The sequence below is a fragment of the Paramisgurnus dabryanus genome, chromosome 9 (genome assembly GCF_030506205.2).
Source record: "Paramisgurnus dabryanus chromosome 9, PD_genome_1.1, whole genome shotgun sequence".
Classification (NCBI taxonomy): Eukaryota; Metazoa; Chordata; class Actinopteri; order Cypriniformes; family Cobitidae; genus Paramisgurnus; species Paramisgurnus dabryanus.
Genome location: NC_133345.1, coordinates 20016232 through 20032163, shown reverse-complemented (window position 1 = coordinate 20032163; position 15932 = coordinate 20016232). Strand labels below are relative to the sequence as shown.

The following is a 15932-nucleotide window of genomic DNA, read 5'->3' as shown; positions in this document are numbered from 1 at the left end:
TCAAGTATCAAAGGGTTTGTGCTCTCTATCATTGAAAACGGGCAAGCAAACAGCACGCGCAGGGTTAATGTACTTGTGAATGACGGCTCACAAACGCGCGGGATAGGCTTTGTATGTGTGCTTGTTGTCAATGACAGTTCTGGTCACAAACACGCTCAGGGGCGGATTTAGTGATTTGGGGGCCCAAGGCAAAACCATGTGTGTCGGACTCGGGGCCCTAACTATGCACCCTTTACTGTAATTGTCTATTTCTTTCTCATCGCTATCTCTATCTCTTTTTTTTCTCGAGGTAACTAAGTTTCAGCTCCCAATAAGGTTGAGATTAATTAATATATACAGTATATATATCTATATATATAGTATCTTTTGAATACTATGATTGGATTTTATACTAACCACAGTACTACATGGTTAAAAGATGTGTATAACATTTATGTACTTTCTTATTTTACTTTGTGTACTGAATTTCTTTAATTTATTTTCATTTAATTAGGGCTGGAACGACGCGTCGACGTAGTCGATTACGTCGATTACGTAATTATGTCGATTTGCCGGAAATGCGTCGATGCGTCGCACTGTTTACATTTTGAAATGAAGGCGGCTTCAGCTCCGACCGGGTGATACAAGTGTTATACCAAACAGACAGAACGCGATCAAAAGTGTGGGAATACTTTAAGCAGAGACCAAATAAAACACATACTGTGTAAAACTGAAATGGCATACCACAGCAGCGCAACACCTGTGTATGATCATCTTAAAAGAAGAAAACCTGGGGCTCTCCAACCTCAAAATGACGAGACGTCAGCGTAAGAATTTGAACTATTACAGTAAGTTTTTATACTTACTCTATAAACAATAGAATCAATACATATTGTGCTTAATACAGCTGCGTTTACATCTTCGTTTAATACGAGCTGCGAGACGCCTGACAGACGCGACATTGCATCGCTTCTGGGCAGTATGTTGAAACAGTAAATAAAGAGCAGGACATGTTTTTATATTAAGAAGTTATGAAATAATAAGTTACTTTCACATTGAGAACTGATAGGCATGTGCCCGCGTGCACTGAAAGCCAGCTGGCAGTGCGGAGTTCCCAATGAACGTCTTTTTTGCGAATATGTGCGCAGATATTACAGAAGCTCGTCTTGTAAGGTATTCCTGACATGCGTTTATTTAAAGTAACAGCGGCGTAAACGCTGTTTATAAAATATTAGAAGATCATACTAACTGAACTTGTTTTTTACCCGGAACTTAAGAAAAGTTAAATGTTAAAGTTAAATGAGAATGCAGTACTACTAATAGTAATAATATTAACAGTAATAATATAACCATTACATCTTATATAAGGGTTCATGAATCACAATGAACTTATTTTTACTTCAGTCTGAACTAATGCTGAGTTAATGCATGTACTAATCATAAACTAATGTTTAAAATATTAATATATGCCTATTTTATTGTTTAAGGTGAATAATGCCTCTTTAAAGCACTGCCACTTTATTTTTCATGTTGAAAATTTTGGTTTGTGTGTTTGTTTAATTAAGAAAATGCTTAAATAAAATGTTGGCGTTAATGGCAGATGTTACATTTATTATTTGTTGGGGAATTATATGTATAAAAAAATCATTAGACTATTCGATTAATCGAAAAAATAATCGATAGATTAATCGGTTGAAAAATAGTCGATAGTTGCAGCTCTACATTTAAGGCCACATTACATCCACAATATATTTTAAATTAAAATACTTTTGATTCAAATGAACATAATACGATGAAAAGAAACATAATATGGTAAAATAATACAACCATAGGTGTTAAGAACTCGAGATAAGATAAACAAGGGGTGAAATTTGACTTTATACAGTGGATGGTAAAGTGTCATGTATTGCTTCTGCATTACATTATGTAAATAGTTTTTATATTAATGAACTATACAGATGTCATCTATCAGTTAATTTACACATCTTGTACTTTGACGTTCGCTAGTGAAATAGAGGGCAAAGCCGATGCATTCTACCGTTTTCATATGAGATTTAAATGAGACTAAAGCGATCACGAATTTGTGTGCAGATTGGGGAATGAAGTACAATCTTTAGTGGCGCTGGGCAGACATTTCGGCGGACTAAAGCTTACCTAAAAGCTACTGTACCTGAGATTACACGTTAATATTATATAAACTGTAGAACCTGTATTATTTGCGGAGCAACTCACCGGCACACTATCAGTGTCCGTGGCCGAGAGAGAGCTGTGTCTGACGGAAAAGAGGTTGCTGAGAGCAGCACAGACCGTGGTGGTGTTTGTGTGGAGAAAAGCGGAGACTTTGGCTACATTTTTGTGTGAATCATCTTTTCTGCTCCATTGATGTAGCTACGTTTCACTGTTAGTTTATTTCCTTGCAGCTTCACTCTTTTAATGTATCATACTCACTCGCTGCTGCCTACAGCTCTGCACGCTAAAACTTGTTGATTTGAGCTACGCGCGCATATGCGGTAGTGCATGGACTGATCCACTCTAAACTATAATGGGGGGCGGATTCGTGCAGATGTAATAATAACATTCAAACCTTTTATGGGAATATACTGAAAACACAAAAGATGTTTAAATAGAATTTCTAATAAAACTAAATTATGATAGTCTTCTGGGAATCTTGATGATTACCAGGGGCAAAAAGTGGCAGCTCACCAAGTACACCCCTGCGTTTTGGGGCCCCTTGGTAACGCGGGGCCCAAGGCAATTGCCGACCTTTGCCTAATGGGTAATTCCGCCCCTGATACACGCTTAAGCGCGGGGTATGTGTGCTTGTCAATGACGGGCATTAAATCCGCGGAATTCCGCTGAGTTTTCTGCCGAAATCTGCGGGCGCGAATTCCGTTTGCGTCTGCCTATATACTCCTGCTGCTATTTAAGTTGTCACGTTATTGTTTGTAACTGTTCTGAATCGTTTTTTATATATATAAGTTTGTTATTCATAAGTTAATAACCTGCTGTTTCAAACATTAAGTAAAAAAGTAATCCAGACAACCCTGTTTATGACTGTGACTGTTATTAAAGGTGCTCTAAGCGAATTGAAGCGTTTTAGACCATAAAACATTTTTTGTTACATACCGGAAACATCTCCTCACTATCTGCTTGCTGCCTGTCCGCTGATCAAACTGTAAAAAAACGCGATCTCTGTAGACAGCCCAGGCTTCACAAACGGCAATATCAACAAATGGCCAAACCTAGCAGCACAAAACAAAACAAAGTATTCCAGCCAATAAACGACAAGAAGGATTTGGGGGTGGGGGTTGGGCGCGTTCATGAAAGCACGGAAGGGAGGGGGAGGGGGAGGAGTTAGATACGCTCTGTCTGTTTGAAAACAGTTCAAACATCAACAGGAAGTGACGTCGCACATTATTCGCTTAGAGCGCCTTTAATTTTGTGATTGAATCTCCATTACGGTGGGTTTTTGATGCGCGTGAGGGGGCGCCTAGATATTCGAATATATTTGGATACATTGCATGATAATCGAAATCCGTTCGAATTTGATTTTTCTCAAAAGTGACAGCCCTACTCACCATATTTTGCTTAACATCCCCTTCCCCCTTCCTCTGTCTGACAATCTGTTATCACAGAACGGCAGTCTTGATTTTGCAGCATTTACACTGGAGGAGCTGACAGCATATATGACACTGCAGTTTTTGACCTAATGAGTCTTAAATTATGAGAAAAATAAATCATAAAACTGTTTTGGAGCCCTTGGATTTAAAGCGGACATATCAAGAAAATCTGACTTTTTTCATGTTTAAGTGCTATAATTGGGTCCCCAGTGCTTCTATCAACCTAGAAAATGTGAAAAATAACAACCCAGTAAATCATTCTCCGCAAGCATGTGAAAAAATATGTCATTGAAATTTTGCTCCCCTTGTGATGTCAGAAGGGGATAATACCGCCCCTTAATCTGCACTATCCAACCACGACACTGCCATTTAGTGCAGAGATCAGCTCATTTGCATTTAAATGGACACACCCAAAAATGGCAAATTTTTGCTCACCCTTAAGCCCGAGTTATAGTCGTGCGTACACTCTCTGAAATATTCTGTTTTGAATTTTGAATTCCTGTAAAGGTACCAAACGGAAACTTAGGGTACAGCCCCAGTGACAGAAAAGGTACAGTTTTGTACCTTTATTTCTGACAGTGTAAGTTCTACACCGTAGTTTATCCGTAGCCTGTGCGTAGCTCTGCGTAGCCTGACGTGGCCCTTTCAAAAATTTTAACAGCGCGTCAGTTCTACGCGGACCGCAACCGCTGTGATTGGCCCACCAGATCCCCCCCCGTCACGTATAAAAAACCACGTCATAGGTATTTCCGTTTGCGACGGTGAAACAAAGATGAGCCAAGTTAAAGAGTGATTTAACTCAAACTGCAAAAAAAATTAACTTCCATCATCGCTGGTCTTCACAAATTATACACAACAAGTTGCTGTTTCTTCTTCGTTTTTGGGTTAATGTTTGCAAAGCTTCTTCTTCTTTGACGGTCGCTCTGCTACTGTTGTTAAACAGGTGGATACTGCCTACCAGCGGTCTGCGCGTGTGTTTGCACGTCGACGCGGACGACAGCGCAAAAGTATAAATGAAATCCGACGTGGAACCTACGCTGTCGCGGCTATGCCATAGGACCTACGAACAACTATAACGAGCCCTTTACAAACTGCCAAATTTTAACATATTATAATAAATTATCTATATGGTATTTTGAGCTAAAACTTCACATACATAATCTGGGGGGAACCAAAGGTTTATTTTACATCTTAAAAAAGTCCACTTTTGTCAGGACTCTGCCTTGAAGTCTTGTTATATTTGTATTTTGTCATGGTGGCAGAGTTCTGGCAGTCCCTGGCCTTGTGTGGAGGTTCATGCCTTGTTTTGTGTTTGGCATGTGCCTCCGGTGTCTTGTCATTTGTCCCCGCTCCCTCGTCCTCCTGCTTATTGTTAATTATTACTTATTCCCATCACCTGTTCCCGCTCGTTATCTTGTTTGGTTTTCTGTATTTAATGTCAGTGTATCTTTTGTTCTGTGCAGGTTCATTTTGTATTGTGCTGTGTTCTGTTCTCATGGTCGTGTTACTGTCAAGTCTAGTAATCCAGTCATAGTTAAGTGTTATATGTTTTCATGTTTTGTACCCCCTCGTGGGTTTTTGTTTTGTCAAAATAAAGTGTTTTCTGTTTTTTCCCCGGCATCGATTGCTATTGGGTTCATTCGTCCGCTATCCCTAACACACTTTAATGCCTTCCACTAGTGCAGTTGTAAAATAAACAACAGGGTTGTCGCAATAACAGCTTTTCAGCTAGTAAAAATTCATGATCTCTGATACCAGATTTAAACCACAAGACAAACTTCACTCTTAAATGCGTAAAAGGTTCTTCACAGAATATTTCTTGTTTAAATTTTCTAATCTAAAAAAACTTTATCATTATAAAGAACCTTTTTATAAAACACAAAACAGAAAATGAGTGTTTAGTGGTCTATTGAACACACACTTTATTTTAAAATAACACATATTCAAGTTCAGAAAAGTACTGGTACTGACAACATTTAAGTCTTACTAGATAACAAATCAAAATACTGAAGACTCATCTTGTCTGCAGGGGTGTGTCCTTTGCTCAAGCTTGCATTTTCTGTCTGACGCATTCGCTTGTGTATGAATGGAAGTTGAATGGAAGGAAGCGTGAAGTGTGACAGCCCCTTAAGGGCAACTCCCTACTAATCATAAATATCATCAATCTAAGGCTGTTGATCTAACAGTTGGCCATATGCTAATTTACATTTTAGGGTTTTCTTATTGTCCACATAGAAAAATAAAGTATATGTAATCAGTAATCCCAGCTTTATATACAGTTTAAACATTTTGTCTTGAACTAAAACTGACACTTTACAGTAAAGTGCCTGTGCATGAAGCGGTTGTTTGAACGCAAGTCTGCTGTGATGAGCTCATCAAGTGGCTGATTTTATATGCTGTTGAGATCTCAAAAGCTCACAGAAATTTTCACTGTGATTCACTGCATGAAGATTAACAGGTGCCTGCTGCATTCCAATTGCTTTCTATGTATCCACATATAAAAACCCTCAGTTATCACGCCCATTGAAAGCAGCACCACATCGCCTCATTTACATGGATTAGCCACAGTGCAATGTGGATTGCAGGTGAGAAATAAAAATCTACATTAGCTATACTCCTGAATGAATGTAAAGCTGATTTAAAGCAATTAAACAATTGTGAAAAGCACTATATAAATAAAATTGAATTGAATTAAAGAACAGAATTCACTTCAGCCCAAAGACAAACCATGAAACATATTTTTTCTTTTTGAGGAGAGAATTAAACATTAATGTGCTATCTCTCCAGAAACCTCCTATGTCCCCAAACACCATACACATATGCTGACTGTAATCAAAACATCACTTTATGGACACTCGATAGTATGCATATGATTTAAAATGCGCAGAGATTATTTTATATTCCTACACTGATGCTGAGGATACAGGATGATGAGCAGACTGTGGCTGGCTGGATTCCCAGTTGCAGCCCTTAAGCGATGCACTTAGCACCAGAGGTTTCAGTAAACCATTATGACTGTATGGAAACTCCAGCGATGTAACTCCACTTAGACAGAGGCATTAACAGAGTCTTGATGAATATGCATGACAGCAGAAAGAGCTAAATGACATAGACATAGTCTCGCAACTTAGGCTGTCACACTTAAAAAAAGTGCCTGGTGATCAACTGTCTAATATATAATTGTGAATTATTAGCCTTTTCCCCCACAGTAATTTCTGTAAATTACCATACATTTACCAGAATGACTTTACCAGTACATTGTAAAAAGTAAACGTTTTTAAAAATTACTTAAATTGGTAACGCCTAAAAATTCAACTCCAATTATCCAATTCACGATTTTACATTTCCTTTGGTTAGTATGTTTCAACGATATGCCAAAGGTACAAATCCCAAAGTAAACGACGCAAGTTATCGTTTCCAACGTAAATCTCTTTTCTTGGACTACAACAAACACACGGCAACAGTTTACTTCCTGGATCGGTTAACGTGGACATGAAGGTTATTATCATAATTGCATGCTTCTGTCTTATAGCCTTGTATATAGTCTATGTTTTCATATTTAACTTTTTCCCCGCCATTGAGGAGTTATCTCGTCAATTGAGAGAATACATTTGCATGGAAAAAAACATGTTCCTGATGAGTTGTTATGGTTATCTGTAATATCGAGAAAAATTATCTACTAGATCTTACCCAATTGATAAAAAAACTGAAGCAAAAAATTATTTATTAATTTTACACTCTGTGTATGTTTTTAAAATTCTTTTTAAAAAATGCAATTATTTCAGCTTAGAGTTTATAAGCAGAGAAAAAAATATAGATTGGATGAAATGTTTTTTCCCGTATTGTTTGTTTGAAAGCAGAGAGTCTGTTTTTTCATTTGATATATGTTTATATATTTTTTGAATATATTTTTTTCTGGAAGGCATTTTGTGAAATTTTTGTGAAAGTCACAAAAAATGCTGGCTGGCAGGCGACTTTTCAAAAAAAAAAAAAAGGCTGGCGGGGAATGAGTTAAAGTATTTACTACTGACTAAACCATGATTCAAACACATGTTTTGAGCAGCCAATCACAATGTCTGCCCAATCAGAGGACACAGCGCTTTTCAGAACAATGAGCTTTATACAAAATCAGAGCGTTTGTGGAAGGCAGGGATTAATGGAGCAACAATAATGTACTGTATTTGGAAAATAATGTGTTTTTGAACCATAAACCACGCAAACACATTGTATTATGCCAAATATACAAAATGACTTTGTTTTTTTAGCAATGAAATAGGTGCTCTTTAAAGGAACAGTATGTAAGAAATTTATATCAATTCATCATAAAATGGCCCTGATATGTCACTAGACATTAAGAAATCATTTTCATTTCAAATACTTCACTCACAACAGTGGTCTGACCAAGATATTGTTATTTAAAAAGTGGAGTTGCAGCCCTCAACTGATGTTTATGTTGTCATTTTGTGTATTGACCACTAGTTGTGTGATTGCAGTACCAGTTTTAGCCACAAGTTGTGTGATTGCAATACCAATCCTACATACTGTTCCTTTAAGTTAAAATTGTTTAAATATTTTAGGTGTTACCAGTTGAAGTATTTTTCTAAAGCTTTTTCATTTTAAATTTTTCACTTGAAAAATAAAAAACATATTAAGTTAAAACTTGGTGTTACCAATTGAAGTAAGTTTTTCAAGTAGACAGCTCTCACTTTTTACAGTGTAAATACAAAAATTTGCTATTCAGAAATGCAAACATTACTTTTTAACATGCTTTATTTAGGCATTGAAAAAACTATAAATGTTTTGTCTAAAAGGGAAACTCCTAGAAATGTGCAATATGGCCAGTTGCAAAAATAACTAGACCACACCTTTTCGGTGCTAATTATGACACTAAAGGCAGCATTATATAATGACACAAATCCCAGTAAATTGTCGAGAAAAACCTTAGTAAATTGGGTTGCGTGATTCATTTAAATACTCTCCTCAGATAAATGTTGCAGTGGCACAACTGGTGAATATTCCAGCCTTTTACAAATGTCATTTTTTAGAGATTTAAGGACTTTGAAGCAGAAACAAGGGCACATGTTGTGCTGCTGAATCGTGTTGTTAAAGTTAATGAGGAGGGCCACCAACTGCTCCTAAATATGGCCACTGGTGCACTGGGGGGAAGGTCCACCTACAACAGTTAACGCTTAGATGACAAATACCAATGGAGAACAACAGCTTTTCTCTGTGTGTGGGTTAGTAAACAGAGGAAATTGGTACCTTCACTACAGACTTTTATTACACCTTTTTAAACAACACTGATGCTGACAGATCAAACAGGCCTGATAAGTTTAGGGGCCAGATTTACTAAGGGGGCAAATTAGGATGAGGGGGCGTAATTCCAAAAAAGTGCAGATGGGAGTCGTAATATCTGTGGGTTATTTACTAAAAGTGCGCAAATTAAATCAAACAGGCGCAACAGCTGATTTCCATAATGACCAACGTAATCTACTAAGAGCAGCGCAAATTAGTTCAGCACCATGGACATCACAGCGAATAATTCCTTTTAAGTAAGGGATAATGTAGAGGCAGCCGGTAGTTATTGGGAAATAAGCCCCGACAGTGTGATCAGGACCCGACGCGAAGCGGAGGGTCTTGTATCACACTGAAGGGGCTTATTTCCCAATAACTACCGGCTGCCTCTACATTATCCCGCTTATTACACGGCTACTTGCCACATAAGAAAAAAAACTGGACATGAATATGAATTTAAAACATTTTATTGGCATATTTGTTTTAAATTAACATTTTTATCCTTCCGCGAAACTTTGCACAGATGCATAAAATGATCGTAATACCTTATTAAGATCCTCTGTTTCATACTTGTCTCCATTTTTTCTCTTTTAGCCAGTCTTTGAGAAGTTTTAATGCCCATTCTGTATTTTTGTGTGTGTTGGCTTCGTAGCTGTCATGCTCTATTTTGTCAAGTTCAGTCTCAGTAAGCTCTCTGTGTCTTGTCGTGGTTGTCCAGTGTTTGTCACAAGATGGCGCCAAACAGATAAAGATCTTATTGATCTTTATTGGCACGGAGCGATTTTACTCGTGCAAGTAGTCCGGCTATGCGTTATTATTTTGGAGCGGTTATTATTTGAAAAGAACGAACCTGCAAATGTCTCAACTGACCAATCAGAATCAAGCATTCCAGAGAGCCGTGTAATAAAGGGTCATAACATATACAGATATGTATACATTGGTTACCAATATTACCTAGGTACTAATAAGAATTCTTTAGGTGCAAAGGTGTACTTTTTATAAGTGTACGGCCAGCGGTACATTCATATGAGGCAAAAGCGTTAATGCTTGATTGAACGCTTGTCTGAAGCGTGGCCAATAGCCAACCACAGTGGCCGCAATACATGCATCATTCTTGCATAAATGTAATTGGCTGGCTCGCACTAGGTTATTGCATAAGGCAATCGGATTGGCTGACGCACGAGTTGGCGCTTGAACGCCAGTGATGCGATGTTGACGGATCCACAATTCAGTTAGGCAGTGCATGACGTCACCTATTAAAAGTAAATGAAAAGCGTTAACGCTTTCGCCCCCTGTGAAAGTACTGCTAGTTACTGCTTCTACACCAATGCACCAGACAATAGAGCCAGTAGTGTTTCAGCTCAAGACGAATGTAAAGTGGTCATCTGAGACATTAGCTCAAGGGAGGACCTGTGTTGTGTTGACACACGGGTGTGTGTTCTGTCTCCCAAACATCACTATATGACTCAGCATCATAAGATAGTGACTTTGCACTTACAGAAAAGCTTTATTTTTTATACAAATTGCAGCAATACCTTCAGGAGCTTTTATGTCCCATTATAGATATTCTAATGCTTTCGTATAAATAAAAAACATATATATATATATATATATATATATATATATATATATATAAGTTATGGATGGACCAGATGACAAAATTCCCCAGTAGCCGGTACGTATTTGCAATTGTGTCTTTGCAATTGCTTTTCTCCTTTGCTGTCTGACTTTTTTTAAAGCATGTGCTTGCTCAACCAACAAGACTTTGTTTATTGCAATAACAGCAGTTCTTACATTCTTTTGGTCATTTCCCATCTTCTTACAATGAAATATGACCCAAACTGCTGCAGTAGTGTCAAGGGACCAAAACAACATGTTCAGGTTTTATAGTACCATAAAAGGTAAACAGGCATTCAGTAAGTACAATCTTGCCTCCTTTCTTGGTGTATAAGCACCTACTCTAACATATAAACACGCACATGGACTGCCAAGTTTTCACCATACAGTACTTTATGATCTTTCTGAATTTTGGTTCTATGCCCCAGGCTGCAACAGAGAACTATAACATAATACAGTGTGCTGTACAGTAAGTAATGCCTGTGCCCAGAGGAACCCTATGGCGATGCCATGCCATCTGCGGACCTGGCACCAGCTGACTCTGCTAGCCAACCACTATTATAATTAACACAGACACGGTTCCCTCTCGCATTTCTTGTATTCAACACATTCCCCATTGCCTTTATCTCTAATGTACATCAAGAGCAGAAGAAAGAATGTGTTTAATATTTCTTCATTTTTGCTCTTGGGACAAAAATAAGACCCCTTCATTGAGTTAATGTATGTAAGGCAAAGCCTATCTGAGCTTTTCAGAGTCAGGCAGGCATAAATCGAGAGAGAGAGCAAGAGAGAGACAGAGCAAGAAATTAAAACTCTTAAATCTCAAGTTCATTGACTGTTGCTATACATTGTAATGAGTAAACAAATGGGCAGAAGGTGTGTAGATAAAGGTAAATGATTTTACTAGGCTTTTGTGATTAAAAGGATAGTCAGACATTAGTAATTATTTAGAAGGATACAAATTTAAATGTGTGATCATTTACCCTCATGTCATTCCTAATTTGTATGATTTTTTTCTTATTTAAATTTAGTTCATCAGAATACTGACACTGTTTCTTTTCTATTTTATAAAAGTCAATAGTGCCCAGGGATTGTCTATTTACTTTATATGACATCTGCACCACATTCTATGATATATGATGGCTTTAATTAAGAAAAAACAAAACTTAGGTTGTTAATCTTTATTATACCACGGGTCTGTTGAATGCTTGATTCTGATTGGCTAAGAAATGTTCCATGGGTGTTGATTATTTTTCTTTAAACCGCACACCTAATTTGTCAAATGTCTTAAAAACAGACACCAGAGCAATGCAGAATAATTGACTCCGGTCCTTTATATTATTCGAAAATAATGCAATGTTACCACCTTGGGTGTGCATTATTTTACATGGTTCGTTGGAATGCTTGATTCTGATTGGCCAGTCGTGACATTTGCAGGTTTGTTATTCTCAACAACCACAACCGCTCAAAACTAATAACACACAATAACCTGGATGCTGCAAATCATTTTGACAGGAAAAACATTACAATTATTAATATTACACAAAAACTATAATTATGAATTAATTATTATATAATTATGTATTTTAATAACAAATATGACATTATCTTTGCAATTGTGACATTTGATCGTCTTGTCCTATCTCAAAACTAAAAGTAAACAGGTTTTGTTCTTCAAATGTTTATATTCATAAAAAAGCAAATAAAGTATTTACATTACTTAAATAGCTGTGTAATAAGTGGGATAATGTACAGGCAGCCGGATGTTATCACGAAATAAGCCCCTTAAGATTACTTAATCTCCTCAGTTTTAATTTTTCCCCAAATAAGTATCACAAACTTTCATTTTGTGTCAAACTGTAGTCAGAAAATCATGCATTGGTACAAGAAAGTAATGACATTGTTCCTTTAACACAAAAAATGTGTGCCTAAAAATCATTATTACTCGTTTTATCATCTGAACTCTACATAATAAAAACAAGAGCTTTAAAAGCAATACGCAGCTGGGTTTAGTGGTAATCACAAAACAACAGCCAATTCAAACAGCTTTATTTATTTGCAGTAGTGTTATCATCAGGGCCATCCTCAATACAGCTTGAACCGTGCTAAAATTAAATAGTGTTGAAGTTATGCAGCAACGAGTTGAGAACAACACTTCGAGTTCTCAGTTTCAGCATTTATATCCGGCTCTGTCACATAATGAACAAATCAACACATAAAACAAACATGCACTCATTCCACCATGCACTATTCAAGGAGACGCTCATCATCTAATGAATAGCGTTTGACTGTGGTCAGTAAATGAAGAAAACAACTTAAACACCAAAAAGTAAGTTGAATTTAGTACAACATGTTTATTTTTCATATTTTTGCAGCTTCAGTGAAATGTCAGGGTATGCGAGAATCCAACCCACACAAAACAAAACAACAGTTTTGCTAGGGAGTGTTGTGATACAGTAATTGTTGTAGCAAACAAAACTGGTTCTGACTATAATAAATCCAATTATAACCCACATAAAAATGCCTTATTATGGGTGACATTTTGCAAACAGATACCTTGTAACTTATTTTCTTGCTGTTTAGACAGATTCAGGTAATGGTACTCTGGCACTGGGACTTCTTTAAGCAGATCTCTATGGTATTTCCTATTTGAACTCATAACACACTTTTTTTCAAATCTCTCTAAACATTTTGGTGTGCTTCAGCCGTTTCACGTTTTGATATCTAACTCTTTCAGTTTAGTGTCAGTCGTCTCCTGTCACAACTGATTTATAACACCTTGCTGAGTCAAAACCCAGCACAGACGACTCAGCAGGCTTTATAAAAGAGTGGTGCAGAAGTTGCTGTGGCTGGCTTAAGTTGAACAATACAGAAGGAAGGCATGCCCTTATCTTAACAGTCTCGAATGCTCTTCTCCATTTGCACTCACTCACATCTATACGACAGCATGCAAGGCCACGTTCAGATTGGCAGAAGACACAGTAGGCTATTCTGTTCTCTCTCCATCACCATTTACTTGGCAAAGCACAGTGTCCTAGTACAATTGCTGAGACCAACAACGCCGCATAAGCTAATAGGCCAGTACTTGTCACGTGACTGTTGGAAACAGAATGTCCTATAGGCACAATACAGCATGCTATTTTTCACATTGAAAATCAGATGTGAATCAGAGATTGTATCATTACACCTGCACAAACACTGCAGCACTAGATTTTCAAAGCGTGAGAAAGCGCAATTTAAACTAAAAATAACACTGTGCAGATCAAGTCATCAAAAAAGATAAACAACTAAAGTGTCTTTAAAACACACTTTAACAGCTGGGTCAAAAGGGACAAACCAACCCGCTAAATTAACCTTTGACCCAGGTTAAAACAATCCAGCATTTTGGGTTGCATTACAACCCAATTACAGGTAGTTCAGTTTGTCCCTTTTTGACCCAATGCTGGGCTAAAAATAATCCTCATATATGCATGTGAAGGGAAAGGCAAAACAGAGGGAGGTGACTGTGAAAGATTTGCTCCACCGCTCAAATATACCATTCTCTCTTTCACGCCTTAATAACTCCCCCAAGGGGACTGAAGCGTTTGCCCCAATGGTGACATTCAAGCCTAACCTCAAATCGGCCACCATGCGGGACCACCAGGGATATCAAGGGCCACAAACATCAGGCATAATTCTCCCAGATCAAGCAGATATGCAATATTCACTCGATGTGCAAACACAGTCGCCATCTGTGATCCTTTTAATGTCATCCTCTGTTTATTGACAACTAAACTACCATGATAGGAATTAACCTTTAGGAAACAATATGAATCTGCCTGGAATCAAAGAAAGCGGTGTGTTTATATGCAGGGTTGTGATTTATTGCCTGTTTAATGCTAACAAAAGCTTGGAGAGTGTAAGCCAGACAAACCAATAAGCTTTTGATGCAATAACACTGCAAAAAATCATTTGCTTAGTTTATTGTCTTGTTTTTTAACACAATTATCTAAACATTGTTTGCCAATGGGTTAAGAAAATCATTTCAATTTGATTACCCTTTTAGCAAACAGCTTTTTTTGTTTGCTCTTTAATAAATATATTTGTATTGGATAGCAGAATAGAAACATGTTTTTTTTTTTGCAGTATGGTTTTTAGTAGTCATTGGTATAGAAATCATAACTGCTAAGCATTTGTTTTGTAAGAAAATGTTGAAGCATGAAAGGCATGCAGCAGGTCAACAAAAATAACAAAGATGGGGATTTGGGTGTTCAAAGTTTTGGCTATCGAAAATATTCATGTGAATCCCGACATTTTAATAATCTTAATGTAACATTAACTCATTATTATTATTATTAATATATAATAATAATAACTTATTATTTTTATTATTATAACATTTATCCAAGGTGCATCAGAGGTGGCTGAATAACACTGAACACAATGGAGGCCAAACTGGTCATAAATCTCAAACGGTTTAATGATTGTATGTCTTTTTTATTCTTATTACTAAATATGATCGTTTACTGTCATCCATATATTAGAAAACCCTTTATTCCCGCATGCTTTCCAATGTAGCCCTTGACACATCATGTTAACACCATCACAAAGTGTCCGTAGCCTCATTCAACCTTTTGCAAACCCGTGAACCGTTAAGAACAATGGCAGCGGGTCTTTTCATACGAATAAGCCCGTAAGAGAAACTCACCTGTCAGGCTGTCGTAGCATTCAATCTCGGTGCTCTCCACGGCTCGCCGCTGCTCTTCTGTCAGCTTGGCCGCCGCCTGATTCAGGAGGTTCACCTCGGATCCAGTGGTCCCGTCGACGACATGGACCCCTTTCAGTTGCAGCAGTGCCCTGTGATACTTCCCAATAGCTTCCCGGAATTTCTTTTCCTTGTAGCAGCGGTGACCCTCCAGTTTGAAGTCGATCGCTTTCTGTATTTTCGCCTCCATATCCATCTCCGCGCCGCCGACTCGGTACCCTCCACCTCCGCCGTCCCCGCCCGCTGCCGCGGCTAGACTCCGGCCCCCAGCCTCGGGATAGCTCTTCAGGCTTTTGATCGAGTGCTTGCTCGCATCCATCTCGCTCAGTAAGCACGACTGCTGGAAGCCATGCTGTTCCGACACGGATGTCTGTGTTGTCTTGAAAGGCTGGAGCAGCGTGCTGTGCATAAAGGATGCGAGCCGAAAAATAATAGATAGGTTCTTCCGAGCGGAAAATAAACAAAACACCAACGACTCGCCTCGTACGATTAGCCTAAATAAATAAACCACTATCGTTACGACACATTAAAACGAAGTTAATTAAAGACATCGAGGTTTATGGTATCGAGTAACGCCTATACATGGAGGTGATGCTGGACGCAGGCTCAGATTTCCTCTGCTGTGTCTTTTGCCGACGGCGGGTGCAGCTTCAGCACCACAGACAGCGCCAGCGAGC

At 38.0% G+C, this 15932-nt stretch overlaps 1 protein-coding gene across 1 annotated transcript in view; it reads right to left on the bottom strand.

The window, feature by feature from the left end:
- The window catches only part of ttc9b (tetratricopeptide repeat domain 9B), a 27812-nt gene extending 11880 nt beyond the window's left edge, over nt 1-15932 (bottom strand). Inside the window, exon 1 of the mRNA XM_065279172.2 lies at nt 15199-15932. Coding sequence (XP_065135244.1) covers nt 15199-15664 — 466 coding nt within the window. The 5' untranslated portion in view covers nt 15665-15932. The remainder of the gene's footprint in view (nt 1-15198) is intronic.